The 18,101-nt window shown below is 47.1% G+C and overlaps 1 protein-coding gene across 6 annotated transcripts in view; it reads left to right on the top strand.

The window, feature by feature from the left end:
* Positions 1 to 1,960: 1,960 nt before the first annotated feature.
* The window catches only part of LOC137345944 (von Willebrand factor A domain-containing protein 7-like), a 79,381-nt gene continuing 63,240 nt past the window's right edge, over positions 1,961 to 18,101 (top strand). Inside the window, exons 1-5 of one of the 6 annotated variants that reach the window (XM_068009191.1) lie at positions 1,961 to 2,277; positions 12,062 to 12,184; positions 14,433 to 14,615; positions 15,651 to 15,726; positions 16,669 to 16,766. In XM_068009191.1, the coding sequence (XP_067865292.1) occupies positions 2,028 to 2,277; positions 12,062 to 12,184; positions 14,433 to 14,615; positions 15,651 to 15,726; positions 16,669 to 16,766 (730 nt within the window). In that variant the 5' untranslated portion in view covers positions 1,961 to 2,027. Of the gene's footprint in view, positions 2,278 to 2,620; positions 2,861 to 12,061; positions 12,185 to 13,999; positions 14,135 to 14,432; positions 14,616 to 15,650; positions 15,727 to 16,668; positions 16,767 to 18,101 lie in introns of those variants that run through there. The other 5 variants (XM_068009194.1, XM_068009193.1, XM_068009192.1 and 2 more) reach the window with 5 other exon arrangements.

The following is an 18,101-nucleotide window of genomic DNA, read 5'->3' as shown; positions in this document are numbered from 1 at the left end:
CTGACAGTGCAGCATTCCCTTAGTAATCCCCACTGACAGTGCAGCATTCCCTTAGTAAACCCCTCTGACAGTGCAGCATTCCCTTAGTAATCCCCACTGACAGTGCAGCACTCCCTCAGTAAACCCCTCTGACAGTGCAGCATTCCCTTAGTAATCCCCACTGACAGTGCAGCACTCCCTTAGTAATCCCCACTGACAGTGCAGCACTCCCTTAGTAAACCCCTCTGACAGTGCAGCACTCCCTTAGTAATCCCCACTGACAGTGCAGCACTCCCTTAGTAAACCCCTCTGACAGTGCAGCACTCCCTTAGTAATCCCCTCTGACAGTGCAGCATTCCCTTAGTAATCCCCACTGACAGTGCAGCACTCCCTTAGTAAACCCCTCTGACAGTGCAGCATTCCCTTAGTAATCCCCACTGACAGTGCAGCACTCCCTTAGTAAACCCCTCTGACAGTGCAGCACTCCCTCAGTAATCCCCTCTGACAGTGCAGCATTCCCTTAGTAATCCCCACTGACAGTGCAGCACTCCCTTAGTAAACCCCTCTGACAGTGCAGCACTCCCTTAGTAATCCCCTCTGACAGTGCAGCATTCCCTTAGTAAACCCCTCTGACAGTGCAGCACTCCCTTAGTAAACCCCTCTGACAGTGCAGCACTCCCTTAGTAAACCCCTCTGACAGTGCAGCACTCCCTCAGTAAACCCCTCTGACAGTGCAGCATTCCCTTAGTAATCCCCACTGACAGTGCAGCACTCCCTTAGTAAACCCCTCTGACAGTGCAGCACTCCCTTAGTAATCCCCACTGACAGTGCAGCATTCCCTTAGTAAACCCCTCTGACAGTGCAGCACTCCCTCAGTAAACCCCTCTGACAGAGCAGCATTCCCTTAGTAATCCCCACTGACAGTGCAGCACTCCCTTAGTAATCCCCACTGACAGTGCAGCATTCCCTTAGTAAACCCCTCTGACAGTGCAGTACTCCCTCAGTAAACCCCTCTGACAGTGCAGCACTCCCTTAGTAAACCCCTCTGACCGTGCAGCACTCCCTCAGTAAACCCCTCTGACAGTGCAGCATTCCCTTAGTAATCCCCACTGACAGTGCAGCACTCCCTTAGTAATCCCCACTGACAGTGCAGCACTCCCTTAGTAAACCCCTCTGACAGTGCAGCACTCCCTTAGTAATCCCCTCTGACAGTGCAGCATTCCCTTAGTAAACCCCTCTGACAGTGCAGCACTCCCTCAGTAAACCCCTCTGACAGAGCAGCATTCCCTTAGTAATCCCCACTGACAGTGCAGCACTCCCTTAGTAATCCCCACTGACAGTGCAGCACTCCCTTAGTAAACCCCTCTGACAGTGCAGCATTCCCTTAGTAATCCCCACTGACAGTGCAGCACTCCCTTAGTAAACCCCTCTGACAGTGCAGCATTCCCTTAGTAATCCCCACTGACAGTGCAGCACTCCCTTCGTAAACCCCTCTGACAGTGCAGCACTCCCTTAGTAAACCCCTCTGACAGTGCAGCACTCCCTTGGTAAACCCCACTGACAGTGCAGCACTCCCTTAGTAATCCCCACTGACAGTGCCGCACTCCCTCAGTAAACCCCTCTGACAGTGCAGCATTCCCTCAGTAAACCCCTCTGACAGTGCAGCACTCCCTCAGTAAACCCCTCTGACAGTGCAGCACTCCCTCAGTAAACCCCACTGACAGTGCAGCACTCCCTTAGTAATCCCCACTGACAGTGCAGCACTCCCTCAGGGGCTGCCTGTTGTGTTATTTTTGGCAGACGAATTTGCTGATTGTATTTCTTGCTGCTTTCATTGTAAATCTATCGCACGCCTTTTTTACACGGAAGCCTTTCAGCACAAGTATGTAACATTCATGTTATCTCGCTCCGGGGTAAAGTCTGGAGATATTTGCAGTTAGCTGAAGAGCTCATACTTCCTTTCTCAGCCGGCTGCACTGCTTCACTCTTGCGCCCTCTGTTTGTGCTTTATTTTGGTAAATTTTCATCTGGCCTCGACATCAGCGCCGATGCAACTGTCGGTCGTCCTCTGGCTGCTGACAGCCCCGCTGGCTGTGGCTTTTTACCCAAACCTGGAGTCTGGTGGTCCGGGAAGACAAGACTACACGGATGCCGGCATCACCGAGGATGGTATCTTGCGGGCAGTGGCCACGTTCATGGAGAAGTATCCGTTGCTCGGAAGACCAGCCTTCAGCCCTGGGCAGCTGGTGAACCTCTCACCTCTGACGCCTGCCACTCTGTTCAAGGAATACTACGGAGGTAAGTGCTCCTTGCCCCTCTTCCCTGCTTTGGCTTGGCTGTTACCCCTAGCTCGGGGCTCCCGCTTCCTGGGTCAGAAGCTCATGGGTTTGTGTTCGCTATAATCTGCAGCATTAATAATCCAGCGCTGAACTCCAAAGCGATGTCACTTTTCCGATGGGAATCCATCCCAAAGCACCACCCCCCCCACCCCACCACCCACTGCCTTCTAAAGTGGGAAGACCCCATGACCACTACTTCGAAGAAAAGCAGCAAACTTGTCCCTGGTGGGCTTGGCCAATACTGATCCTACAACCAGAAAACAGATGATCTGGTCACTTATCTCTGGGCTGCTTGTGGGAGCTGGTTGTGCACAATTTGGCTGCCCCGTTTTCCTGCAGTACAACAGTGGCTGCACTTCGAAAGAGTTTCTTCATTGGCTGCAGGGAACTTTGGGATGTTCTGAGGTTTTGAAAGGCACTGTTGAAATGCAGGTTCTTTCTTTTCCTCTGACGTGCCAAGGCTCCTAATGGAACCGTGAGGACACAGGAGATTTTGAGCCAATGGAAAGATTCGGACGGGTGAGCACAACTCGGTGAGAGAGGTGAGCTTTAAGGAAGGATGGTAGAGGTAGATAGAGAGAGAGAGAGAGAGAGAGTGGTTGACATGCAGAGAGATTGGCGGGGAAATCACAGAGAGCGGGACCGCAGTGGCTGAAAGCCCCGTGTCAGTGCTGGGACGGACTGGCTGGTACGGACACGATGGGCTGAATGGCCTTTTTCTGTGCTGTCATTTTTCTATGGTTCTAAGGTTCTAACACTGGTTCGACATCACCTGGAGTATTGTATCCAGTTCTGGGCACCACGTTTTAGGAAGGATGTGAAGGCTTTAGAGAGGATGCAGAAAAAATTTATGGAAATAGTTCCAGGGATGAGTAACTCCAGTTTTGCTGATAACTTGGAGAAGCTGGGGTTGTCCTCCTTGGACAAGAAATGGTTGAAGGGGAGATTTGATAGAGGTGTGCAAAATCCTGAGGGGCCGGGACAGAGTGGATAGAGAGAAACCCATTGGTGGAAAGGTCAAGAACCAGAGGTTAAAGGTGATTGGCAACAGAACAGATGAGGAAAAACGTTTTTATGCAGCTTATGCGGTTGTGAGCTGGAATGCACTGCCTCAAAGGGTGGGGTCAGATTCAATCGTGAATTTCAAAAGGAATTAAGTAAGTACCCATGGGGCAAAATGTTGCAGGGCTGCAGTGAAAGTGCAGGGGAGTGTGACTTAGGTGGCTTGCACTTGCAGAGAGCTGGCATGGGCAGGATAGGCCGAATAGCCTCCTTCTGTGCTGTAACCACGATTCTAGGATTTACAGGTTCCCCCAACACGGAGAAAAGTTCAAAAGGCTCTGCTGTAATGCACAGAGATCTGTGCTCTGGGAAAAAATTCTACTGGCTTTCGGAATACGTCACTACGTAAATCCACATAACTTCTTGAAGTTATCTAGAACTTACTCAACTGTGCTGCCTGACCCTTAACTCGAATTCTCTTCCCCAAATGAGTTTCAGGTTCAAAGGTGGTATTCAGGGAATTTTAAGTAAAGTGACTCCTTCATAAAACATGTCTGTTCATATTTAATATAACATTTATAGCCACTCCATAATGTTGACATGTCAATGTACAATGCAGATATTCTTGTAATGCAAAGTAGCGACGGAGGAAGCCATGTATGATGAAGAGATCAAAGTCCTCGATTCATAATTTAATTTGAAAAAAAATATCTTCGAGGGGAGTGCCAAATTTAACAAATGCGCCCAGCAACAAGGGGAAAGTGTGGAAGCTTTTGTGAACAAAGTGAACAAACTTGCAGAGGACGGCGAGCATGGTGGTTTGAAGGATGAGCTGATCAGGGACAGAATCGTTGTAGAAGTGTTTGATGAAGCCTTGTCTGACCACATTCAGTCAAGAGATGATCTAATCCTGGCAACAGCGATCCAATTGAGCAGACAAGCGGAGATCCAGAAAACAGAATCGATCAACGGTCTGCGGTGATAGGGCGAGTCCTGTCGCAAGGGCAGCCAATAACGTTGAGCTTGTTAGGCATAAGAAAGGGAAAGATGGTGGCAAAAAGCAAAGGAGACAGGAGGAGCGTCTAGTGGCAGCCCCGGTTAACTGCGGTAGGTGTGGCCGAAAGAGACACAGGCGGCAAAACTGTCGGGCTAAGGAGGCCGAATGCCATCTGTGCGGGAAGTGGGGCCCGGAGTGTGCCATAGCAAAAAGCCAGTACAGAACATACAGAAAGGGAAACCTTTGGAAAGTGAGAAGATCCACCAAGTGATAGATATTCACTTTGTTGAGATACCTTTCCAGGGGGAGGTCCGGGGGGGGGAAAAAATGGAAGTTGCTGGAGATTCTTGCAGAGGGAAACAAGGCACACTTTACATTGGATAATGCAGCAGCAGTTTCGGCTCCTACCGACGCCAAACCATGGTGAAAGAAGAAACATCCTTCAGCCATCAGGCAAGAAATTATACGGGTCAGGAGGTGTAGTACTTAAAGTCATTGGAGAGCTGAAGGCAACTGTCCAATATTGGGAAGAAGAAATCACAGGAACATTATATGTGATTCAAAATCAAAATTGTTCACTGTTGAGGAAAAAAGCTTGCACCGACTTGCATTAAATCTGCAGAGCAGAGGAGCTGGCAAGCAGACAGAATCAGCCAGCAATGTTACAGCTGTATTCCCAAAGCTGTTCACAGGACTACAGAAACTGAAGACAGCATACCCTACAGCTAGAAGCAAAGCTGGTGTGTGTGTTTATACCCAGGAAATACCCTGACCCACTCTTGCCACAGGTAAAGAAAGAATTAATTCTATGATGAAGCAAGGAGTTATTTTGCCTGTGACAGAGCCTAGAAGCTGGTGCCCAGGGATGGTCCCGGTACAAAAAACAAATATATCTATTAGAATTTGTGTTGATCTCACACAGTGAAGCAAAGCAATGGAACGCAAAGTCCATCCAATGTCATCTGTAAATGAGAACTCAAATAAAGCTGGGAAGAGTTCAATCTTCATGAAGCTGGATGCAAAGAGTGCTTTTTGGCAACTATCCCGAGATAAAGAATGTTGCTCACAACCTTCATCGCCCCATTTGGAAGGTTTTGCGTCAACAGACTACCCTTTGGTAAAACATCAGCGCCTGAAATTTTCCAGAGGACAATGTCAAGCACCCTAGAAGGACTGGGTGGTGTCGTGTGTCATATGGATGGCGTCCTGCTCCCTGGATCCACTCAGACCGGACATGACTCGAGAGTGAGAGCGGTGTTGCAACAACCAGAGACAGCAGGACTTATAATCAAAAACAGATGTGAATTCTTGCAGTCAGCTGTCAATTGTTAACTTAAGCAAGGAGTCAGGAGGACAAAAAGCAATGAGAAGTCATTGGCAAACAGGATTAAGGATAATCCCAAGGCTTTTTATACAAATATAAAGAGCAAGAGAGTAACTAGGGAAAGGGTTGGCCCGCTCAAGGACAGAGAAGGGAATCTATGCGTGGAGCCAAAGGAAATGGGCGAGGTACTAAATGAGTACTTTGCATCAGTATTCACCAAGGAGAAGGACTTGGTGGATGATGAGCCTAGGGAAGGGAGTGTAGATAGTCTCAGTCATCTCATTATCAGTAAGGAGGAGGTGTTGGGTGTCTTGCAAAGCATTAAGGTAGATAAGTCCCAAGGGCCTGATGGGATCTACCCCAGAATACTAAGGGAGGCAAGGGAAGAAATTGCTGGGGCCTTGACAGAAATCTTTGCATCCTCATTGGCTACAGGTGAGGTCCCAGAGGACTGGAGAATAGCCAATGTTGTTCCTTTGTTTAAGAAGGGTAGCAAGGATAATCCAGGAAATTATAGGCCGGTGAGCCTTACATCAGTGGTAGGGAAATTATTAGAGAGGATTCTTCGGGACCGGATTTACTCCCATTTGGAAACAAACAAACATATTAGCAAGAGGTAGCATGGTTTTATGAAGGGGAGGTCGTGTCTCACTAATTTGATTGAGTTTTTTGAGAAAGTGACAAAGATGATTGATGAAGGAAGGGCAGTGGATGTTATCTATATGGACTTCAGTAAAGCCTTTGACAAGGTCCCTCATGGCAGACTGATACAAAAGGTGAAGTCACACGGGATCAGAGGTGAGCTGGCAAGATGGATACAGAACTGGCTCTGTCATAGAAGACAGAGGGTAGCAGTGGAAGGGTGCTTTTCTGAATGGAGGGATGCGACTAGTGGTGTTCCGCAGGGATCAGTGCTGGGACCTTTGCTCTTTGTAGTATATATAAATGATTTGAAGGAAAATGTAGCTGGTCTGATTAGTAAGTTTGCGGACGACACAAAGGTTGGTGGAGTTGTGGATAGTGATGAGGATTGTCAGAGGATACAGCAGGATATAGATCGGTTGGAGACTTGGGCGGAGAAATGGCAGATGGAGTTTAATCCGGACAAATATGAGGTAATACATTTTGGAAGATCTAATGCAGGTGGGAAGTATACAGTAAATGGCAGAACCCTTCGGAGTATTGACAGGCAGAGAGATCTGGGCGTACAGGTCCACAGGTCACTGAAAGTGGCAATGCAGGTGGATAAGGTAGTCAAGAAGGCATACGGCATGCTTGCCTTCATCGGTCGGGGCATAGAGTATGAAAATTGGCAAGTCATGCTGCAGCTGTACAGAACTTTAGTTAGGCCACACTTAGAATATTGCGTGCAATTCTGGTCGCCACACTACCAGAAGGACGTGGAGGCTTTGGAGAGGGTACAGAAGAGGTTTACCAGGATGTTGCCTGGTCTGGAGGGCATTAGCTATGAGGAGAGGTTGGATAAACTCGGATTGTTTTCACTGGAACGACGGAGGTGGAGGGGCGACATGATAGAGGTTTACAAAGTTATGAGCGGTATGGAGAGAGTGGATAGTCAGAAGCTTTTTCCCAGGGTGGAAGAGTCAGTTACGAGGGGACATAGGTTTAAGGTGAGAGGGGCAAAGTTTAGAGGGGACGGGCAGCACAGTGGCGCAGTGGTTAGCACCGCAGCCTCACAGCTGCAGCGACCTGAGTTCAGTTCTGGGTACTGACTGTGCGGAGTTTGCAAGTTCTCCCTGTGTCTGCGTGGGTTTCCGCCGGGTGCTCCGGTTTCCTCCCACCTCCAAAGACTTGCAGGTTGACAGGTAAATTGGCCGTTAAAAATTGTCCCTAGTGTAGGTAGGTGGTAGGAGAATGGTGGGGATGTGGTAGAGAATATGGGATTAATGTAGGATTAGTATAAATGGGTGGTTGTTGGTCGGCACAGACTCGGTGGGCCAAAGGGCCTGTTTCAATGCTGTATCTCTAAATAAATAAATAAAAGTTCTTTACACAGAGGGTGGTGAGTGCCTGGAACTTGCTGCCGGGGGAGGTGGTGGAAGCAGGTAGGATAATGACGTTTAAGAGGCATCTTGACAAATACATGAATAGGATGGGAATAGAGGGATACGGTCCCCGGAAGTGCAGGAGGTTTTAGTTTAGGCAGGCATCAAGATCGGCGCAGGCTTGGAGGGCCGAATGGCCTGTTCCTGTGCTGTATTGTTCTTTGTTCTTTGTTGACTACTGATATCACCAGATGTGTTAGCTCTCTATGACCCTGAGTTACCCACTATCATCACTGCAGGTGTATCATCTACAGGACTGGGATCTGTACTCTTTCAGAGACAGACAGATGGAAAGTGCAGACCAGTTTACTACGCATCCCGTTCATTGACAGAGACCGAACAGAGATATGCAGTCATAGAGAAAGAAGCATTCGGAGCTACGTGGGCTTGTGAAAAAGTTTACAGACTATGTTGTTGGTCTTAACTTTAAAATAGAGACAGACAACAAACCATTGGATACTCTTTTAAATTTAAAGGAGTTAGCAAAGATCCCTCCACGAGTATAATGATTCAGACTGAGGATGATGCGGTTTGATGCAAAGACAGTGTATGCTCCAGGAAAGCAGCGGATGCTTTGACTCGTATCCCAGTGGCAAGACCGGAACCAGGTGATATATCCCTAATTGTCGCGGCAGAAACCTTTGCATCAACAACAATCGCAACCCCACCAGCGACAACTCAGAGACTGAATGAAATCAGAGATGTACTGAAATCTGATGGAGAACATGCTCAAGTCAGAGACTACTGTGCCAATATATATGCCACACAATCCTGTTCCCAGACAGTACTATGAACAGAGAGGACATCTCAGTGTAGTTGATTTACTCATTTATAATGAGAGATTGGTCATTCCAAGAATCCTGAGATTAGACCTACCACAAAGATTGCACCAGGGACATCTGGGCATCACAATATTTTGAGCCAGAGCAAGAAATGCTGTTTGTTGGCCAGGTCTTTCAAAATCACTCGAAGAGATGATATCAAGATGTATCACTTGTGCTATTTATCGTCAGGAGACAAGAGAACCACTGATGTCATCTTCCTTCCCATTAAGACCATGGCAATGTCTTGGGATGGATAATTTTGAACACAGAGGTAAAACGTTCTTGATTGTTGTAGATTACTACTCATGATGGATAGAAGCCAAGCAATTGCAGGGTTCAAACATCTGAAACAAGTGATTACATTGTTGAAGGAGATATTTGCAACACGTGGAATCCCAGACTTTGTAATTTCAGACAGTGGACCGCTGTTCGCCAATGAATACTTCAAAAGAGTACACAGTATCATATGGGTTTGTTCATGCCGCCAGCTGGCCAAGATACCCTCAAGCCAACAGTGAAGCTGAAAGAGGAGTGCGTACAGTGTAAGCATTGCTGAAGAAGAACGAACATGTTCAAATTGGACTTTAGAGCTATTGTTCAACCCCACTACGAAGTGGGTCAGCGCCATGTGAACTAATGGAAAGAAGATTGTAAACCCAACTACCTACTCTCTCACACACTCATGCCACAAGTAAGAGTTGTAGGATTGGAAAAAATGAGGGACGTAGAGGATCGAGATCATTCCGATCAGAGGTGGAATCATGACAGACGCCACAAAGAACAAAACGTACCAGACGTCCAATCAGGAGACCCAGTTGGATCAGAGACTAAAATCAGTATAGAGAAGTGATAGAGCAGACACCACATCCAAGGTCCTACAGTATCCAGACAGAGCTTGGTATGGTGAGATGAAATAAAGCCTCCTAACCAGGGAAGTCAGTTATCTCCAAAAGCTAATGGATCTATTGTTGGCTATTGATTTAGAGCTATTCAATTAGTCCTACTCCCCCTGCAATATCTCTCTTTTATTATTTTGCCACTTATTATTCAATCTGCTCCTTTCACTTCCTTTCGGGAAGTGTATTACGTGACAATCCGCTGGGTATAAACAAGTCTCCTTATTTCCGCCCTGGTTCTTTTGACACTTTCCAGAATTGCTAAATCCATTGATTACTTCCTGCCAGAGGAATTATTTTTTCCTTGTTTGCTTTATCAAATTCCTTCATATTTTGGGCACCTCTGTTAAATCTTCCCTTAACCCTCTCGGCTCTAAGGAGAACCAACCCAACTTCTCCAGTCTCTCCACAGAACAGCTACCCTCAACCCTGGTATCATTCTGGCACATCTCTCCCGTACCCTTCTGCGGCCTTGATATCCTTCCTAAAGATTGGGGCGGTTGGGGGGGGGGGTGGGTTTCCCAGAATTGAACCAATACTCCAGCTGAAGTCTAAGGAGTGTTTTATCAAGGTTTAGCATTACTTCTTTGCTTTTGTATTCTATTCCTCCCTTTGTCTACTGGTAGCTGAGACTCACTTGGTAGCACTCACCTTTTTGAGTTGCATGGTTCTACGTTCAAGTCCCACTCCAGGGCTTGAGCACAACAATCAAGGCTGACAGTCCAGTGTACTGCTGAGGGAGTGCTGCACTTTTGGAGGGGCTGTCTTTCAGATGAGACCTTAAAACTAGGCCATTTCTGCCTGCTCTGGTGGATGTAAAAGATCCCATGACACTATGTTGAAGACGAGCGGGGGAGTTATCCCGAGTGTCATGGCCAATATTTATCTCTATCAACATCACAAAAAACAGATTATCTGATCATTATCGTATTGCTGTTTGTAGGAGCTTGCTGCGAACAAATTGACAGCTGCGTTTCCTACATTACAACAGTGACTACACTCACAAAGCGCTTCATTGGCTGTAAAATGCTTCGGAAAGCCCGGTGGTTGTGCAAAGTGCTATATAAATGCAAGTCTTTCTTTATAAAGTCCAGGATCCCTAATGCTTTTTAACAGCCTTCTCAACTTGTCAGCACGGTAGACATGGAACACAGGCCAGTAAATGGAGCTGTGTTACCGATCAACTGTAATCGAATTGAATGGCGGAATAGGCTGGAGGGGTTGAATGGCCTCTCCAGTTTGCATATTCTGGGCAGAGAAATGGGGGGGGGAGAAGCATCAGTCTTTGGTCAGGTAGCAGGGTTCCACGAGCACTCCCCAAATTCATGCACCTTGTCCGAGTGGTTGTTTTTCATGTAGCAGGCTATTTAACTGCGGAGTCCTCACCATTTTGCCCTCACCTGACGTCCAATTGCATGCACTTGCCAGCAGGGGTTGGTTAATACATAGTGATCAGGAATGTCTGCCCTGATTTGAGTTTCCTCCCAGCACACGTTTCCTTCCTTATGGACAACTGCATCACTCATCAGCCAACAGCCTGGGTAAGACCAAGTAAGTCAATGCAGAGTTGGAATTGACCTACACCGGGCCGTGTATGTAACCACTGAGCCAACAGGCATTGCCCCCACAAGGTGTTAATAGGCTAATGCCTCTGGAAAGGACGGAATATATATGTATAAATGGTTATGTGAGAACTGAGGCTTTACATTGGATTAAATATAGTTAATTACACAGTATTTATAGCACAGAAACAGCCCAATCAGCACAAAAGACCCATATCTGTGTGTATATCCCACATGATCCACCCAACCTTCCTCTCACCCCACCACCATATCCTTCCATTCCTTTCTCCCTCATGTGCTTATCCAGCTGTCCTTAATCTATGCTATTCGCTTCAATGACTCCTTAAGTTCCACATTCTAACCACTCTGGTTCAAGAATTCTTTATGGACTTATTACTGACTGTCTTCCAATTATGGCCTCTAGTTTTAGTCTCCCCCCACCAAGAGGGCTCATTTTCTCTGCGTCTAGACTTTCATACACCTTCATCATTTTGAAAACATCCATCAGGACTCACCTCAGTCTTCTCTTTTCTAAAGAAGATAGCCCTAGCCAGTTCAATCCTTCCTGATCACTATAACCTCTCAGTTCTGGAATTATCCCTGTAATCCTTTTTGTACGTTCTCCGGTGCCTCTATATCCTTTTCATCATATGGCGGTCAGAACGGTTCATCAGTCCTCCAAGGGAGAGCTGTAGCTTTTATGGCATGTCTTCTTTGTGACTCCGCTCTTCCTGTGCTTTCCTTCAAACGTCCAGTTGTCCTCAAATCTAGAATGGGGACAAGACTCTTGGGGGGTGAGATTGGTCTCAATACAGGTGGTCTCACATCGGTTACCCAGCCTGATATTCCGTTCTGCTGACTTCAATTGAACTGAATAATGGGTGTCAATTGTCATTCTGCTCGTTCTGCGTCTCTGCCTAAGTCCAATGTCACGCTGCTCACCACCCCCCCCTACCCCTCCTCCCCTCATACGTTTCAATGGCAATACCTGACTGGCCTAAGTTTATTTGTGTACACTGTATGCGATGGAATAGATGGTCAATAATTGTTCTTTATTGTGGTCCTATGGCAGGCCAGGTTTCACCCGCCCGTTTTGTACAAGCCATCCAGAAGATCATTGAAGCAAACAATGAGTTGGAAATCTACAACCCTAATGATTCTCAGTATTACTTTTACTGCGAGAAATTCCAGAAGGGTAAGTAGGCAATCCGGCTGCTCAGTGACGACTGTGGCCCTAAACTGTCTGTTTCAAGGTGTGCCTGCGGCAAAACTGCCGGAGAAGCAAAATGGAAGTGGGCCTACCTATGGGTAAAAGGGATTACAGTGACAGTGACTGGCTGAGGATGGAGGATGTGATGGTCATGTGGGCCTATCGAAGAAAAGGGGGGCAGAACAGAAGCAAAGAACAAAGGAACAGATGGTTTCAACACTTGCTTGCCTGTCTGCAAAGGATCGGGGCAAAATCCATCATTGACATTCATTATCTTGACTTTGGGTGTAATTAACTGTACCTGTTACATTATCAATTGCCACCGTACTGATTGTCTTACTAAACTGATCTACAGGAGGTAATCCTACCCAATTGGCCCCATCCATCCTGGAGCAAGTTCAGTGGCAGGCAGTCTAGTGGAAATGCTACTGAGGGAACGAGGTTCTTGTTGCTCAATACCCATTCCAGAGACTTGAGCACAAAAATCCAGGCTGACACTCCCAGTGCAGTACTGAGGGAGTGCCGCACTGTCGGAGGTGCTGTCTTTCGGATGATGCTACACCAAGGCCTGTTCTGCCCTCTCAGGTGAGCGTAAAAGATCCTGTGGCCGCTATTTTGAAGAAGAGCAGGAGAGTTCTCCCCGGTGTGTTGGGCCAACATTCATCCGTCATTCAATAGCCACATAAACAGGTTTTCTCGTCATTATCTGGCGTGTGGGATCTTGCTGTGTGCAAATTGGCTGCCCCATTTCTCTATAGTGACGACACCTCAAAAGTACTTCATTAGCTGTAAAGCGCTTTGGGTCCTTCTGAGGTTGTGAAAGGCGCAATATAAATGCACGTTTTTACACAGAGGGGCTGCAGCCACGGCAACCTTACCCACCATGGAGTGAGTTGGCTGAACCCTTACAGCTGTCAGGCTTTGGCCTGGGGTCATCTCCCTCTCCCAAGCCCCTTGCTCCGAAGGAGTGGGAGTGGGAGCAGGGAGCAAGTGCAGGGATCATTGCTCCTTCTGCTGGCTGTTGAGGATTCATTGTGGGGTAAATTCACAGATCTCCATACTCCCACAGGAAGCAGATTATCCTGGCCCTGGGGGAGGTGGAAAGGGTGCGGTGGGGGGGTGTTGATGGTGGGGGGCTAGTTTAGGTGATGGGGGTACTGAATCGTCTGGGGTAAAAGACTACAGAAAGATTGGATGGAGAGGGCTTCATGGCTGTAAGGGGGGGCTTCCCGACATTTAATGTAATGAGCTGGGAATCCCGTGCGCTTTTTAAGGGGGCCTGGTGGGTTCCTTACCTGACCTACTATTCACTGAGCCCCAATTTTAACCTAACCCACCCCACCCCCCCCACCCCCCATTGGGAAATTGATGAGATCGGTTGCAAACCCAGTATTACACCTTGTCCCAATTATCCATTGCAGTTCATATTGGGTGGGGATATAAAGCTGGGATTCCACCCAATCCCCTGGGACGCCTGCCCAGCGAGTTAGGTTCGAAAGACCCCTTCCCCTTTACTGGACCCAGGAACAGGAAGATCTTGTCTGTTCCCTACAGACGCAGCCACGGTTTGTGGCAGGACCGAATCTAACCTTTACGCTGACTGTCATCACAGTTCTGGATGAGGATATATCCAGCGCCTTCACTGAAATTCTAGTGGGAAAGGGTTAATTCTTTGTGATAATTTTAGCTATGAGCTAGGTTTCTGTCAACAACTTTGAGTTAGGGAAAGGCATTCTAGTTTGTTTATGCCAAGAAGGATGTTCAGCTGAGGCCACAGAGCTTGCTTTTGTTCACTCAGCTTTGAGAGCTGGAGGAGCTCTCTCAACAGTGAGTTGAAACAACAGCTCAGTTCAAGGTGAAGGCTTCGGGGGCTTTCGATTCTTTACAAGTAAAAACGGCAATTGGAAACGGATGTAGTGAAAGAAAGGCTTGAAGGTGGGCGCCAGAACAAATACTTCAGAATTTGATTAAGGTCTGACTGAGCAACTACATGGTGCTTAGAGCAGTAGCGTGGGGCGGTGGGGAATTCACCAGTGAATTTGTGGGTTAATGCTGTGAGAATGCTGTTGCGTGTTTGAGGAATTATTGCCAAGTGTTATTTATCACTTGCTACTCTGCAAACATTAACAATAACTATTTTTGAACCCTGTTACGTTGGGAAATAATATAAATTTTAAGGACATCCATTCCCTAACAGCTGCATCCTATCACCAATGTACATCTTCCCTTTCAGGAATGGCTCAAATCCAAACCGACCAGAGTGGCATGTATGATTCCCTGCAGAAACCGGACATTGATGCATCCTCTCTAGAATCGGCCTGGCTGCATGCAGGATTTGCTTTGCACATCATACAGAAATTTTACAGCAACACCAACTGGGTGGAAATGGAATTCTTTGAACCTTACAGGCATTTGGGTAAGGACAATTATACAGACCATTCACTGTGGTGACAGTGGCAAGTCCCAGGTGGTTGAGGAGGAAAGATAGTCTTTTTTTGGCCTCCTTATCTCAAGAGACAATGGGTAAGCGCCTGGAGGTGGTCAGTGGTTTGTGGAGCAGCGCCTGGAGTGGCTATAAAGGCCAATTCTAGAGTGGCAGGCTCTTTCACGGGCGCTGCAGAAAAATTGGCTCTCCCCTTGCGCTTCTGTCTTTTTTTCCTGCCAACTGCTAAGTCTCTTCCACTCGCCACACTTTAGCCCCGCCTTTCTGGCCTCAACTAACATCGCAAAAACAGATTATCTGCTCATCTATTTCTTCGCTGTTTGCGCAAATCGGCTGCCGCATTTGCTACAACAGTGGCTACACGTCAAAAGCAAATCATCAGCTGTAAAGCATTTTGAGATATTCAGTCGTCGCTGTGATAACTGCAATTCTTTTTTTTTGCAAGATGAGTACAGCCTTCAGCTTTGCATTAATACCTGCTCCAAGGGTATGTAGTGATGCAGATAAGAGGAAGCTGGATTAACATGTGACAGAGCAAGCAATAGCGGGATATGCTGATCAGGTGAGACGTAGAGGGACGGGTTGGAGCATGTGTGGAGCATAAACACTGGCCTGGACCAGTTGGGTCGAATGGCCCGTTTCTGTGCTGTGTATTTTCTATGTATGGACAGATTTAGTTCTCCTTCAATGCTGCATTATTCCTCGGGGTGTTGCTTTCAGTTTTTATACATACCGATTCCCAGTGCCAGTACTGTCATGCTACCTCTGGTCTTCCTAGTGACAGGCTACCATGTTTGTTTCGGGTAGCGAGCGTGGGGGGAGGGGTTGGACGTATGTGACTGCATATTGGTCACTAAAATACATCACATAGCGAGCGTCCCTCTAAAGTGTAGCAGAGAACTTTAGTGTGAGCCTTGAATCACCCAAACGCCAGTCGGTATGGAGCTGACACAAAGCAAAAACGTCACTGATCTTTAATCTGTGCTTTTTCATCTCTTCAAATTGCAGTGGACCCCTCCAGCAAACAGTTCCCAATCGTGTCCAGATCTCAACCAACATGCAGAGATTGTGACAAAACCCCCAGGTAAAACCGACAGCAATTTTACTGGAGAAAGAGCTCGCTGATGTTACAAAATTGACAGGCTGTGAAAGGCGGCTCATGATGACCTGTCCCCACCCTCTCAGCCCCTATTCCTCCCTCCCACCCCCTCTCACCCTCCTCTCTCTCACCCCCACCCCACTCCCTCACACCTACCTCTCCCTCTCATCCCCCTCCACCCTCCCCTCGCACCCACGTCTCTACCTCTCATTCCCCTCCCAGAGGCTCCCACCCCACCTCTTACCTTTACCCTCTTCCTCTCACCACTTTCCATTTACCCCACTTCTCTCCTACCTTCAAATCCCTGCCCCTTATTCCGCCCCCTCACCAATTCCTCTATTGGGCCATGAATCTTGAAAACGCTTCAGCAGGTATCACACTGAATCACATGTCATTTCACAGTAATAGGTATAGAGTGGTGAGAATGTGGAACTTGCTACCACAGGGAGTGGCTGTGCTGAATATTATGGGTGCTGAATATTAAGGGGAAGTGATAAATAAATGAGGAAGAAAGGAATAGAAGGATATACTGATAGGGTGGGATGAAGTAGGGTGTAAGGAGACTCATGTGGAGAATGAACACTGGCATGGACTAGCTGGGCTGAATGGCCTGTTTCTGTGCTGTGCATTCATTTTATTGCATAGACCCCCGGCCCTCCTCAATCTCTTAAATTGCAGTAATCTTTCTAAAGGAACAATAACCAGTGCTTTCATTATTTAATAGTGCTCTATCAGATCACTTCGAAATCTATACTGCTCTAAGGTAAACAGACCAATGTGCAGGAGCCTATCTGAGTAGCTGAGGTTCTCTGAGCCAGGAGTCGATGTTGTAACTCTCCTCTGGACTTTCACCAAAGTTACTATATCACCCATCAGATTAAATGACTTCTTTCGACAAACGCATCTGTTCCTTTTCTTTACTTGCAGCGGCAGTTCCTCGCAGTATGTCTGTGAGGATAACATCATCGTAGACCGGTTGCTAACTAGTGGATACAAACGAGACCTGTGCCCTAACCAGTCGGAGGGTAAGTGGATCCCAGCAGAGTGCTTGATGTGTAATAACACTGCAAGTATCCAACATTGCTTCAGCTTCCGAGAGTTGTATCACTGAAGCCGAACAGGCTGAGGCTCTTCCTCCGGCAAAGGGAAGTGCTGACGGTTGACTTGATAGAGGCCTTTAAAATTATGGAAATGTTTGATCGGGTGGACGTGGAGAAGATGTTTCCACTTGTGGGGGCACTCCAAAACTAGGAGCCATTAAAGTAAGATAGTCACTGATAAATCCAATGGAGAATTCAGAAGAAGATTTGTTACAAAGAGAGTGGAACTTGCTACTGAAAAGGGTGAATAGCACAGATGCATTTAAGGGAACCTCGATAAACACATGAGGCAGGGAGGAATCGAAGATTATCATGATGGGGTTAGATGAAGTTGGGTCGCAGGAAGATCATGTGGAGCCTAAACACCAGCACAGTCCGGATGGGCCGAATGGCTGTCAGTGTATGACGAGATGCAGGAGAGAGAAGTTATGAAGTTATGTAGGCGAAAGAGTGAGAAATTGCACATTTGGAGAAGTGAGCAAATCAGATATGAGGAGAAGGGGGGAGGAGAGGTGGGTAGAAGGAGGAGGAGCAGGGGAGGGGGTCTGTCGAGGAGAAAGGGGTGGGGCATGGAGGGGAGGAGGTGCAGGTGGATTCAGGGGTGAGGAGGGGGTGTGTGGAGGGAGGTTGTGGTTTGTTTGTGTCTGACAGAGCCATCATTCAAGAGAAAGGTGACTGGTAGATGCTTCATTGTTCAGGAGTTTGTCAGGGCAGAAGAGTTGATAGGAAACATTAAGAACTGGAATAGGCCATTCAGCCCATCGAACCTGTTCCATCATTCAATTAGATTGTGGCTGATCTGTATCTTATCTCCATTTGCCTGTAATCCCTTAATCCCTTGACTAGTAAAAATCTATCAATCAGATTATCCTAAATTTTGACACCAATTTCAGAATTTTGTTTGTGAGAGAGAAATTATGTGACAGAAAGAGAAAGAGAGAGAGAGAGAGAGAGACAGAGATAGCAATCGAGAGAAAAAAAGAGAGAGATAGAGAGAAAGAGATAGAGGAGCTTGAGTTAGAGGTAGAGAGATAGATGGAGAGGGAGAGGGGAGGAAGAGAGAGTAGAGATAGAGGCAGAAAGATAGAAAGAATTGGGATAAAAGTAGGGAGATAGAGAGAGATAGGGATAGAGAGATTAGGAAATAAAAGAGATTGAGATAGAGGTAGAGTCAGAGAGAGAGAAAGAGAGGATAGAGAGAAAGAGAGAGAGATGGAGAGAGATATGCCTGCAGGCTGGCCTCTTCCTGTCGTGAGCTAC

Source organism: Heterodontus francisci, chromosome 29, assembly GCF_036365525.1.
Source record: "Heterodontus francisci isolate sHetFra1 chromosome 29, sHetFra1.hap1, whole genome shotgun sequence".
NCBI lineage: Eukaryota > Metazoa > Chordata > Chondrichthyes > Heterodontiformes > Heterodontidae > Heterodontus > Heterodontus francisci.
This window is presented reverse-complemented; position numbering and strand designations above follow the sequence as displayed.